The 12,957-nt window shown below is 45.6% G+C and overlaps 3 protein-coding genes across 4 annotated transcripts in view; 2 read left to right on the top strand and 1 right to left on the bottom strand.

The window, feature by feature from the left end:
• MTF1 (metal-regulatory transcription factor 1) overlaps positions 1 to 1,223 on the top strand; it is a 50,294-nt gene extending 49,071 nt beyond the window's left edge. Inside the window, exon 10 of the mRNA XM_006886470.1 lies at positions 793 to 1,223. Within this exon, the coding sequence (XP_006886532.1) occupies positions 793 to 1,223 (431 nt within the window). The remainder of the gene's footprint in view (positions 1 to 792) is intronic.
• Positions 1,224 to 6,195: 4,972 nt separating this feature from the next.
• On the bottom strand, positions 6,196 to 7,839 carry LOC102863628 (chromosome unknown open reading frame, human C1orf122). Of its 2 annotated transcripts, none has more exons than XM_006886468.1 (3): positions 7,197 to 7,839; positions 6,904 to 7,105; positions 6,196 to 6,667 (listed from the first exon to the last, which is right to left on the bottom strand). In XM_006886468.1, exons 1-3 carry the CDS (start codon positions 7,229 to 7,231, stop codon positions 6,572 to 6,574), a joined length of 333 nt encoding a protein of 110 aa, XP_006886530.1. In that variant the 5' UTR covers positions 7,232 to 7,839; the 3' UTR covers positions 6,196 to 6,571. The 2 variants fall into 2 exon arrangements, with proteins under 2 accessions (XP_006886530.1, XP_006886531.1); XM_006886469.1 differs by having other exon boundaries at positions 7,331 to 7,833.
• Positions 7,457 to 10,684, top strand: YRDC (yrdC N(6)-threonylcarbamoyltransferase domain containing). Its single transcript, XM_006886591.1, has 5 exons — positions 7,457 to 7,848; positions 8,471 to 8,585; positions 8,710 to 8,829; positions 10,179 to 10,321; positions 10,612 to 10,684. The coding sequence occupies exons 1-5, from the start codon at positions 7,457 to 7,459 to the stop codon at positions 10,682 to 10,684; spliced, it is 843 nt and encodes a 280-aa protein (XP_006886653.1).
• The last annotated feature ends 2,273 nt before the right edge of the window (positions 10,685 to 12,957 follow it).

Genomic DNA, 12,957 nt, shown 5'->3' with positions numbered 1-12,957 from the left:
GAATGCTCTCACCCAGGAAGAACAAGGGTTTGATGCCACCTCTTGTGTGTCAGGCATTCATTCCTTAGATAACACAGACAGTGTAAAGCACAGCTACTAATGGAAAGTTAAGCTGTCTGCACCCATCTAGAGCCACCTCAGAAGAAAGGGCTGGCGCTGTGCTTCTCTAAGATCACAGCCTTGAAACTCTTACAGAACACAGTTCTGCTCTGCAGCATATTGATTACCATGAGTCGGAATTGACTTGACCGCAACTAGTTACAGTCCTGGGTAGCAGAGTTTGTGCTTAGCTATTAACCTAAAATTGCAGTTCAAACCCACTTGGCAGTGCCGCTCAAGGAAGAAGGGCCTAGCAGTCAGCTTCTATAAAGATTCCAGCCAAGAAAACCTGTGGAGCAGTTCTGCTCTGAGCATGTGGGAATCAATTCAGCATTGGGTTTGGGGGAGTTTTGTAGCCACTGGGGCTACAAAAATGAGTTAGATATTAGCCAGTACTGAAAAGAGCTGTGCAGTGGGAGACTAGTGTGGAAAGAACCAGGTAGAACTGTGGGTGTGTCCCAGATGCTCACATGTCTTTTCTAAGAAAAGAGTTTTGTCTTGGAGTTGCGGGAATGTCAGAGACTTTTTACGTAAGAGATAATAAGGTCTGATTTACAGCAGAACAAAGCCTGGAACATAGCACCCACTGTTGCTACCTCTTTACCACTCCACCTCACCTGGTCTCTATACCCTGTCCCTCATGCACCTCCCTTGTGGCCACTTGAAGAGCAGTCTCTCTCGCCTCTTTCGCAGGGAGCTCTGTACAACAGATTGGTCTCAGTGTTCCTGTGATCATCATCAAACAAGAGGAGGCCTGTCAGTGTCAGTGTGCATGCCGGGACTCTGCAAAGGAGCGGACTTCTAGCAGGAGAAAGGGCTGTGCTTCCCCACCCCTTCCAGAGCCCAGCCCCCAGCCTCCTGATGGGCCCAGCCTACAGCTGCCACCACAGACTTTTTCCTCACCTCATGCCCCCCTGTCATCATCCTCCACTCTACCCTCTTCCCATGAGCAAAACAGACAAGTAGATACTCCTTCAGACTCTCAAACAGAAACGTTAAGTGCCATGGATATGTCAGAGTTTCTGTCCCTCCAGAGCCTGGATACCCCATCCAATCTGATTCCCATTGAAGCACTACTGCAGGGGGAGGAGGAGTTGGGCCTGACCAGCACCTTCTCCAAGTGAAGGGTCTGTATGTGCTCACCCCCAGGAAAAGAGGGCGAGCTGAAGGTATAGATGCATTGCCGGCCATCTTGAGGTCAGAAATTTGAAGAATGAAGAAATCTACTGTTTGAAAATATCACCTTTCAGACGTGTTTTCTTTATTCACAACCCAAAAGGATCTGTCTTAAAGAACTAATCTTTGGGGGAAAAACAAAAACAAAAAAGCGCTAAGTTATAAATGAACTGTTTGGCTGCACTGTATGTCACTTTTGCTTATTGTCATGTGAACATGGAAATTAAGGTTACTCGTATGCATAAAAATTCTAAATGAAAGGGTGTGGTTTCCATCAGTCTGATCTTGCCCATCACTTGCACTGGGGTCTTTGTGGTGTGGGCAGCAGAGATCATTGTGCTGGTTGTAGCTCCTCCCTGTGTGTCTTTGGAATTGGAGACTAATGCTTGCTCAGGACAGACCTTCATTCTGTCAGAGAGGGAGTGGCAGAGGCAGGTCAGTTGTGAGATGGACAGAAGTTGGGTGTGATGGCTTTGCTGTTTTTGCTTGTCCTTGTACTTGAGGATAGATAGTGCAGGGGTCATCCTGCAGACAGCTTTGACACAGTGAGCAATTGAAAAGCTGGCCTATCATCCATGGAGATAACCTGGTTTTGCAGGAGCCCTAGGCAGGTTGGTGACTTCTCGATGCCCATGACATGTGTACAGAGCAGACTTTAGCAACAAGGTCACAGTCTTTGCCTCCTTGGTTCTTTCTCTGTCTCAATGTCTAGTGTTTGCTGAGCACAGTGAATTTGAGTAGCCACGGGGCTCATGGCCAGAACTGTTCAATGGTATGTCTTTCCTTGACCTGTAGCATTGCTTCCTCGGAGCAGGAGGACTACATTTTGCTGATGAAGAGAAGGTACAGGTTTAAGGGAGTTTATTAAAAGTGGCATATGCTTCGCAGACTAAATATCTGGTCTCAAGTTCTAGCCAGTGTTTGATTGCCCCCTTCCATCTCTACCCTTTTTAACTGCCTGAATTTTGCATACAGATTAGTACAGTGCAAATAAGGATGTGACTTGCTCAGCTTAATCATACAATTTCTAAACAAAAAACAAAGTTTAAAAAAAAAAAAAAAACTACAACAATCCACAAAGTGATGATCTTCTACTCAGGGTAAAGCAAAAAAAAAAAAAAAATGTCCCTTCCACCAAAAAGCCTGAAATGTTGCAATAAGTTAGCTCATTTGGAATGTTTCATTAAGTTGTGTTATAGGGAAAAACCCTTTTTCCTTTTTTTAATTCATGCATAGAATTATATCCATCTGTCTGTATTTGGCTCTAAGTCATTGCCTCTTAAAAGAAAACAGAAGTTACACTCCACACTAGAAAGGCAAGGTTCCCTTAAGTGGCTATATTCACTTAGTATTGAGGGTTTGAACAAGGAACCCCTATGCTCACCAAGCTCAGAGGGTAAGCATGGCCTGTGGGAAGGAATGGGCTTCTGCTTCTCTAGAGCCCTTCTCTGCCTTGAGCAGGAGCCAGGGTTTCCACAGACAGGGACTGCTTTCCAGAATGAGTGATGCCAGGCAGAAAGCACCCATCACTTTGCCTTCTTTTTCCACGCCCTAATGTGAATCGTCCCTCTCCTATCCTCTGAGCCATTACTCAGGGACTGCCAAGGCAGTGTCCAGAGCAGATCCGATCTTACCTTAGAGCCAGAGACCCCTGCCATTAGTCAGGATATTTAAGGATGGATTTGGACAAGAGGGCCAACTTGAGGGCATTAGTGACTTCCCCATGTAACAGTCCTGTGGTCACCAGGTTTCTGGTTCCCTGGGAGTTAAAGTGGGTAGTAGGACCCCAGACAAGGCCATTTAAAGCTGCCCATGTTTAAAATCTTGATTCTTCCTTGTTAATCAGGGCTGTACTCATGTCGGACTCACTCAGGTCAACGGCTTTTTTACTCTCCAGATTTTGGGGGTGATGAAGAAGCATTTTGAAACAGTGTTTTTCTAGCTGAAGTGTCTGCCTATTGAGGATGATTCTAGATTAGAAGAGATCCTATCATATCAAATCAGATTTTGAAAAATCAGGAATGTGTTTAAAACTGACAGTGGTTGTTAGGGAAGGTTCCAACCCCCCCCCCAGCCCCCCAGCCCACCCTCCTGTGGGCCGTCTTTCATGCCATCCTCTTTAAGCAGTCTTTCTCTCCTCCCTCATTTTTTGCATGCCTGGCTTCTGGTGCCAAGGACTTTGAAGTAGGAAACAGCCCCTGACTAAGCTGGATCGAGAAAGAACTTTCTTGAGAATGTGGCTTCCAGAATCCCAGAATGAACCTAAATTATAGGGAGCATCCAAAGATTTGTAGCCTGGAAGTTTCTTTCCATGATAACCATAATCACTTTTCACCTTCTAGATTTTACATTATCAGCTCCCACCAGCATCTCTCTAGAGGGTCAGGAGAGGAGTCCATGGGTTTAGAAGTGATAAGGAAACTTTGGCTGGCACCCCAACCTGCCTTAGTAAGTCATACCTTCCAGTCACTGAATTGATTATTACGGGAAAGTAGCCTGGCTTTTACTGGAGGGGTCTGACTTCCTCACAGCCAATCTCATGGCAGCAGCTCTAGTCTGATAACAAGAGTTTAGGTCATTTATACAATTCCACCCCCCTTTAAAAGGAGATCATGGTACAAAAACCCAGGAAGAGCCGTTACAGTGTGAAGACCTCTCTGATTATAAGGCAAGGGACTTCTCTTCACCACAACTGGGGAGTCAGTAGATTGGAGAGTTTTTGTTTTCAGAGCCAGGGCAGTGGACTTACGGGGATATGATGGAGTGGGGTGGGTTTTCCTGCGAGGCTTTGTATAATGCTGAATGTGTCCAGAGGGACAAGTTTGCAGAACCTCATGTTGGTATATTAAAGAAATAATAAAATTTAAAAAGCACTTTAGGTTATTTTATCTTTAACCCAATTGCTGCAGTTTCTTTTGTGTATATATACGTATATATATATACTTTCCACAAAGTTTTATTTTTTGCTCAGAATAAAAAGTTAAATTGAGGTGTGAAAAGAAAAGCACTTACCTTAGTGCAATATGTGTAGCTTGACAGTCGTTGTCCCATGTGGCCCGGACCTGGCCACCATTTTTAACGCTTGATCAGCCCTGCACTATGAGGCTATAGGGAAACCCTATTATGCATTCTCAGTAATTGTTCAATCTATGCAAGCCTTCCCCCTGTGCCCCGCGGGCTCCCCCCTCAGGCTCTCTGAAGAACTGCTTTTGTTTTCTTCTACCGACTGTTGAGGCCCTTTACACCACTTCTTGGTACATTGCCAGCTTTTCCCTTTCCAAGTGACGCCTAAAAGGAAGGAGCAGGTTGTTCCTATGCAGAAACCTGGTACCTACTAGACTTCTATTTGTAATCATGTCCATTATTACAGAGATCTCCAGAATTTCAAAACCATTGATTTGTGCAAATGCAGCAATATTGCTGAAGAGTTTACAATTTCTCTACAATCAGAAATATGTTAGTGGTGGTGGGCAACATGAGATGCACCCATACTGCCTATTTTCTCTTTAAGAGATATCCAACCATTATTAAATGCAGTAAACAAGTGTGTTTATAATCTGGTTTACCAACTTACCTCCTTCCCTATCCCTCTTAACTTTTTCCCATTTTATCTTCCATTCTCAGGCTAATATAGAGAAATTTTAAAATACACTTCAGCCAAAGTAGAGAAATTCCCATAGAACCAATATTATGCAAATAATTCTATTGTAACAGGAAACTGTCCATTCCTTAATATTTGTAAGGTGGAGACAGCACAACCGAATCATCCATATTTCTGATTGGTGGGTCAGTATAACCTATTTCCTCCTGCATATTTTTTGCTTGGGAAGAAGGAAGGGTCTCGTTTTTCTTCTCATGCCCTTTGGGGAAGCTGATGAGCAGTCTGGGCATTTCTATATCTTCTATTCAAGGAAGGCTTCTCATTCTGCACTGAAACATGCAAATTAAACTGGATCTTCATGTCAATGTGTACATAGTACAAGCTTTTTTTACTGGAAGTGTGGTTTAAAACAATACACTGCCCTTTTGGTGGTGTGCCTGCCGGGCTAAAAATTGGGTGATAATGTAGTGTCACTTTCTCAGCTCGATTTCTACTCTTTCTTATGGGAAAATTTTTTCGTAAAACCTTTTTCACCAAAACCCAGGGGTGTTTTTGCAGTATCCTTGTAGTGGTGCCAAGCCAGAGGCTTCTCTTGCCCTTTCTTCTCCTGGGTTCTCAGGCGTCCTGAGGGTTCTGTTTGGCTCATCAATCCACAGCCTTTCTGTTTTGAGAATGTGGTGGGTAGGGTTCAGGGGCCCAAGGTGGCTGCTCCCTTTCCAGGTGAGCTCTTTCTCATCACTGTGGAAAAGGTAGCTGGAAACTGACTTTTGCTGAATCTCTGGCTCAGATCTTCTAGCCAGGAAAGGCAAGAGTCCCTGAGAGCCTTCTTTTTTTGACATACACTAGTCATTGGCCAATGGTCTAGGTGACAGTTTTTTAAATCCCAAATAGTTTTATTTGAATTATGTAATAGTGTATCAAATTTATTTAAGTGTGAAACATGGGAACAACAGACTTCCACTGAGCGATATGAAAACGTTACAGGTTCAGTACTTCCAAAGGAAGAAACCTCCAAACCCCAAAAAAGAGTAAATATGAATTTGTATTTTTCAAGAATGTGAAATAATGGTGTTTGCTTAATTGCTCATTTTGTATAAACTTAATATTGTACTTTAAAATATCTGCTAAGAAGTGAAAATTTAACTTTTTGGAATTGAAAAAGCAATATTAAATACTAATGAAATCCTAATTAAATGCTTATTTAAATCTGGTAGTATTGTGGCATTTCTTCCCAGTCCTGTCAGTGGTTGATGGTTTTCAACTATTTCCCCCTTCTCAGCCATCAGTCTTGAAAAAGAAAGGAAAAGATCGGTCACCAAGAAAGTCTGCAGGTTTCCTTTTAATCAGGGTGTTTTGTGGGGCTAGGAGCCCCCAAAGCATGAAATGGACAAGTTAATACCACCTCGATTCCCCCAGAGCAGACCAGATCATGCTGGCGAGCACTGCAGGTCTGCCCAAATTCAGGTATCAGACTGGGCATTCCTTGGCTACATTTCAAAGCACAGCACCACCTTCATTCAGCCAGGATGAAGTGGGAGTGAACCCAGCTGCTAGCTGAGCTGCCACACTAGGCTTGAAGACCAACTAACAGCCACTGCCTGTGAAGACTGGCCCCTTTACTTAAAGGGAGTTGTTCAGAATCCAGCCACCAACCCCGGGGAGAGAGAGAAGTCAGGGTGTCCGGCCCGGGGATGGTCATGGCTCCGCTGCTCCATCACCAGCATCCTTTGGAAAGCCACCTCTCCCAGAGACAGCTGGCTGGGGGGACGCTGCGGGTTTGGCTGAGACGTTCTGGATGGAACAGAAAGGAAGAAAGTGAGGCTGGGAGGAAAGGCCTTAAACTAGGCCCTGCAAGGGTATGTTCACTTTGCATTTGAATAGAGGGCACTTAACTTTTTCAAGCCACCCAGTTAAAATAGGGTTAAAGGCAAGCGCAGTGAAGACACGCTAACACTCCTCCTGGAAGAGCTAGGTCTTCGCAGAGCCGGGGGACCCCACCCTCCAGGCCCAGCCCAGTGGGCACTGACCCCGCCACCAGCTGGCTCCGGACGCCGGCGGCCCAGCTGCCGCAGCATCTCCTCACAGGCGGCAATGGTGTCCAGGAGCTGCCGCTGCCGCTGCTCCACCGCGTCCAGCAGCTGCTGGGCGCGCTCATCCCGGGGCGGCTGCGGGGGTGGCCTCCCGCCGAGCCCCAGCCCCGCCTTCCCGCGGTCCACGCCTGCAGCCTCCCTGCCCGGGAGAGGTAGAGACAGTCAGGGCCCGCGCTTGCGCGGGGTCGAGCCCCTTCCCTCCCCCGCTGCCCCGACGGGCCCTCTCTCACCCCCGTGACCAGTCTGAGCCTGGGCCCCATTCCATCTCCGCCTGCGCGGCCCGACCACCGCCCCCTTTTCAGCCGCCCCCCTCCCCAGCGCTGCGCTTAGGACTCCGCAAAGCTGTGCCCCGCCCCGTCCCCACCGGTCTCCTTCAATCCTCTTGGGGGTCGCGGTCCCTTTAAGGTGTTGGGCGCGGAGGTGGGGCCGAGTCTCCTGGACCGGAAGTTGACTGGGAGCGTCACTTCCTCCCGGAAGCAGGCCTTGGCGTATGTCTCCGGCGCGTCCGTGCAGGGGGCTGAGAGCCGCGGTGGCTGGCAGCTTGGGTTTGAGTGAGGGGCCGGCGGGCTCTGCCCGGAGCGGCCGCCTCCTCCGCCCGCCAGCCACCTTTGCAGTGGCGCCTGGGACTCGGCTGTTGCGACTCCCAGGGAGTGGGGCCGTGCGGGCTGCGAGCCCCGAGCGCGCCGGCTGGACCGAAGCTCTACGGGCCGCCGTGGCCGAGCTGCGCGCCGGCGCCGTGGTGGCCGTCCCCACTGACACGCTGTACGGCCTCGCTTGCTCGGCGAGTTGCTCGGCGGCACTGGGAGATGTGTACCGCCTCAAGGGCCGTAGCGAGACTAAGCCACTGGCCGTGTGCTTGAGCCGCGTGGCCGACGTCTACAGGTGAGGCTGCCTGGACCCGGCCCCACTGAGGGCGGCACCGCGGGAGGGGCTTCCGGTGACAGGCTTGGGAGACTGAGGCGCAGAAGGCGGGAGGGGCTTGTCCAAGCTCCCGGAGGAATCCAGAACAGGATTCCTTGACCATTGAGCTCTCTAGATGCTGAGGCTCGGCGATGAACCACAGGCCCTTATCTCCTGGTGTGTGTTCCCATTGGGAGGAGATTTTATGCTTAAAAAAGGAAACAATAGAGGTCACTTAATAGGGAGTGTCATTTATAGAGACAGGAGGCATGTGGTTTCCAAGCTTGAAGTGAGCCCTAAAACCCGAAAAATGAAGCTGTGAGGCTGTTGGGTCCCATTTCAGGCCCCAGGAATCCCGTTCCGCCTCTGCGTGGAGTTTGGGGAAAGACCAGCGAGCCAACCCAAACCCAGTGCCTTAGAGTCTAGTCATACTCTCAGTGACCCTCCAGCGAGTTTCCAAGGCTGGAGACTTTAAAAGGAGCAGATTGCCACATCTTTGCCCTTCAGGGTCGCTGGTGGGTTTGGATAACAGAACAGCATGTAACCCACTGCACCACAAGGGCTCTTTTGGCTAACTACTGATGGAGTTACACCTGTTTCCCAGGTACTGCCATGTAAGAGTTCCCAAGGAGCTCCTCAAAGATCTTTTGCCAGGACCAGTGACCCTGGTGATGGAACGCACAGAGGAACTCAACAAGGACTTAAACCCCTTCACTTCTGTGAGTTAGATTTCCTATTGTGTCCCTAGACTATTGGCCATTTTGCTTTCAGTCAAAGCCAGACAAAACCCATTCCCCATCCCTTCCAACTTTTCTGATGGTCCCCTTTTGTCTTGCCTTGTAGCTCATAGGTATCAGGATTCCTGATCATGCCTTCATGCAGGACTTGGCCCAGGTGTTTGGGGGACCTCTTGCACTCACCAGTGCCAACCTCAGCTCCCAGGCCAGTTCTCTGACTGTCACGGTGAGAGCCACCAATGCACTGTGATTGCTTAGCAGAGAGAGTGGTCCTTCTGCTGTAACAGTGGAGGGTTTACCCAGTTGGCAGTGCTTAGGGGTTGTGGGAAAAGATCCAAAAAGTAAAGGATTTGGGGAAGGTTGTATTACAAAATCAGAAACCATGGGGACAGTTTGTGTTTTCTTTTTACAATGTCCTCTGGGTGCTAGAGATGATGAATGTGCTCTGCTGCTGAACACAGGAGTGGAGATTCACGATCATCCAGAGGCTTCTTGGGGAAAAGGCATAGTAAACTTCTGAAAACTCAGCTGTTAAAAGTCCTGTGCAGCATAGTTCTCTCACTCATGTGGAGTCACCAGAAGTTGGGTGTTTTGTTTTTTTTCCTTTAAGGTTAAAACATAAGAAAGATTATAAGTTGTCTTGGTTATCTTGAGCTGTTATAAAGAAGATACCACAATTGGAGGGCTTTAACAGACAAATTTATGCTCTCATTGTTGAGGAGGCTAGAAGTCCACATGCAGGGTGCCATCTAAAGGGGGAGACCTTTGTCTTGTCAATTCTGAAGGAAGTTCCTTGTCTTTAGCATCTGTAGATTTGGCAATCCTTGGCCTTGAAATATATGTAAGGTAGGAACAGTACAGGACACAGCCTAGTCAGGAATGCCCATCATCCCATCCCTTGGATGGGATTGAGCAAGTTTTCTTCATTCTCCTCTTATCAGGTCCCTCTCAGAGTGCTACAGCTGGAAAGACCATTAGTGAGCATCTTGCCCAGCTTTCTTTTGTTTTACAAATGGAGCTAAAGTAACTTTCTCAGGGTTACACAGATGTAGAGTAACATTCAAGGTTATAACCCCTATCTCTAGATTCTGACATGTACTTAACAATGCTCCAGTGAAGCAATGTGTGGGATTTCCCCTGGCACAAGTGTTTCTTTAGGCTCTGTTGTTACATTTGTTGTTAGACCTCTTTGAGTCTATTTTTGGTTCAGTGACTCCCATGTGACAGAATAGAGCTGTCCCATTGGGCTTTCTAGGCTATAATCTTTATTGGAAGAGATCAACAGTTCTTTCTTTAATTGTTTTGCTAAGTGCATTTGAACCACCAAACTTTTGATTAGTAGCCAAACACTTGACAGGTTATTTGGAGCTGTCCCTCGGAGGGCTCTAAATCTCATTGCAAGAAGGGCTTTGGGTGCTAAAGTAATGTTTTTATTCTTGACTAAGTGAGTTTCTGTTCCCTGCTTAGGAGAAGTTACCTTTTAAAACTGGTCAGCCTTTGTATTATGAATCCAATGTGTAGTATGAGATCATTACAGGTGCCAAGAATCATGTTCACATTCCTTTTAATCCTCAGGAGTTCCAAGACCTCTGGCCTCAGTTGTCCCTAGTCATTGATGGGGGGCCAATTGGTGATGGGCAGAGCCCTGAGTATCGCCTTGGCTCTACTGTCATTGACTTATCTGTTCCTGGAAGGTTTGGCATCATTCGTCCAGGCTGGTGAGTCTCTTTTCTATGGCACATGGGTAGAAAACAAAACCTTGTAGAGTTAAGATTGTTATGCTTACCTAGCTCTCAGAGTGAGGTGGGTAGATGTGGAAAAGTAGATGTAGTGAGACTATGTTTGTAGCATTCTGCTGACCTTTTCAGGTTTCAAAAGGCTTCCCTCCAAGGGTTTGGTGAACAGGGCCTAGAAAGGACATTGAGTTTAGACAGTCCTGATTATCACACCCTGATGGACTCACAGCTCTGAGAAGTCAGCCTGTAACACTATTCCTTTTCTTCCTCAGTGCCCTGGAAAGTACTACATCCATTCTCCAACAGAAGTATGGACTGCTCCCCTCGGATGGACCCTGCTTGTGAAACTTGGGAGGAGAGAGGCCCAAGGACTGGTGTGGACACTATGTGTCTGTCATCATTTGGTTTGTCCTCATGTGTTTGGCAAGGCCTCATTTGTAGAGGCTGCTGGGGCTTCGTTACTAGCCTGATCTATTTGAGCAACACATCTCTGAACATGGTAGACCAATCACCAGAAGCTACTGGTTTAGCCTTACACTTGGGGAAAAGTATGTATTTATGATCTTTTATTTCATTCAAAAACAGAAAAAAGGATTAAAGGGAGAGGCATTTTTTTTTTTTTAGGTTTTTAGCCGATTTAAGTTATTTCAAGAAAACTTAAAATCTAGTGACAGCTATATAGTCTTGGTGGGTGTGGCTTTTAAGGTGACCAAAGACATGGATGGGCTTAGATTGCTGAAGCTAGGACCAGGTTAAGGTAAAGACGTAGAGCACAGGCCAGGCATCATTTCCTCCGAACCAGGGGGGCTAGTTGTACACTGTACTTGTCTGCCAGGGAGAGTCACTCTTTCTTGGGTTAATGGTAGGGAGTCGGCTCAGTTGGCAGACGGGGGGAGCAGGGTGAGGACACGAAATTAAAAAATTGTGAAAATTAAAAAAAAAAAAAAGAGGCTGTAAATCACATGGGAGGAGCAACTCTGACCACTAGGCCACCAGAGCTCACTGTTAATAAATGCCCTGCCTAGTCTGCCCCTTCTGCCTCCTCTCCTCCCTTTTTAAAACCAGGAGTTAAAGATTAATGTTATTTTAAAAATATTTTATAATTGCTTTTAGCTCTACTTCTTAATTATTTAATAGGTTTAAAAACTTTAGCATACCTGACAAAAGTAGGCCGATCTTCTTAATATAGATGTAGAGCTGGCTACCACAACCACACCCTCATCCTTATAACAAACAGATGGTGGTAAACAAGCTCAGCTCATGGGATGCAGTGGAAGGAGTTTGATTTCCCACACCCAGCATATTTTCCTTTAATTACAGTTAATTCGCCGGATCTCTTTTCCCATTGTGTTTGGAACAAACTTTGCTCAACTATAATTCTATTTCCTTTTCTTTCCTTTTTTCCCCCTTACAAGCTCTTGTTATGCCATTCATTTAGGACTTCTCTGGTACACAAGAAAGAAAAGGTAGCCTTTTGGCATATATCAAACAAAATGTGGTAAAACCATAGAATAAATATTGTTCAGGAATAAAGAAAGGATTAAAAAAAATGAAGAAAGGATAAACTATCATTACATGTTTTAATATGCATGAAGCTCAGAAACATCATGCTAGGTGAAAGATCCTGTATTCAAGAGATCACATATTTTATGACTACTTATAGGAAATGTCTAGAAAAGACATTTCTAAAGAAACAGAAAGCAAGTTAGATTTTTCATAGGACTGGGGCTGTGAAGAGGAATGGCCAGTCAAAACAATTTTATTTTTAATTATTCAAGTGTGCTTTTTGAAAAAGTTTTTAATTGTATTTTGCATGAAAATTTACAGATCAGTTTGATGTATCATTCAACCATACTTTGTTTTATGACCTTGATGACTATCCTCAACACTCTTCCCACAATCTCTCTGTAGTTCTTGTTTCCATTTATCCTTCTATCCTCTCCCTTCCTGCTCTCTCAGCTCTATCCCTGGGCCACTGCTGCCCTTTTTATCTTGTATGATTGATTATGCTAAGGACTGGTACCTTCCTGTGTACTTAACTCTCTTTATAGATATGTCTACTGTTTGATTGAAAGTTGTGGCAAAGCGGAGGGACACTTTTAAGGAAATGCTGTTAAATTAAGTTTCAACACAGTTTGCAGAGTTCTGTGAATTTACTAAAAATCATTGAGTTCTACATTCAAAACAGATGATTTTTTTGTATGTAAACCACACTTCAATAAAACTGAGTTTTTCACAGAACATAATAGGACCTTAACTAACACTACACATCTTATTACTTCTAAATGAGTCATAACCCTAACTACAAAATTTAAGATGATAAATGGTAGAAAAAAATAAAGGAGAAAGAATTTGGGACCTTGAATTAAAGAGTTCTTGACACAACACCAAAAGTATAATCCTTAAAAGAAAAATCTGAGTAGTTGCTATATGAAAAAAAAAAAGAGGAGTGAAGGACAAATCCAAAGATTTTGGCTCAATAGCAAAGAGTAGGCTTAAAGGGAAAAATAAAAAGGTTGGTTTTACTAATGACAATGAAAACACCACTTGCCAAAACCTCTGGGAAGCAGCCAAAGCAGTAATCAGAGGTCAACTTATAGCAATAAGCAAACACATCA

The sequence above is a fragment of the Elephantulus edwardii genome, unplaced genomic scaffold, assembly GCF_000299155.1.
Source record: "Elephantulus edwardii isolate Elephantulus edwardi_28Jun2011 unplaced genomic scaffold, EleEdw1.0 scaffold00049, whole genome shotgun sequence".
Taxonomy (NCBI): domain Eukaryota; kingdom Metazoa; phylum Chordata; class Mammalia; order Macroscelidea; family Macroscelididae; genus Elephantulus; species Elephantulus edwardii.
This window is presented reverse-complemented; position numbering and strand designations above follow the sequence as displayed.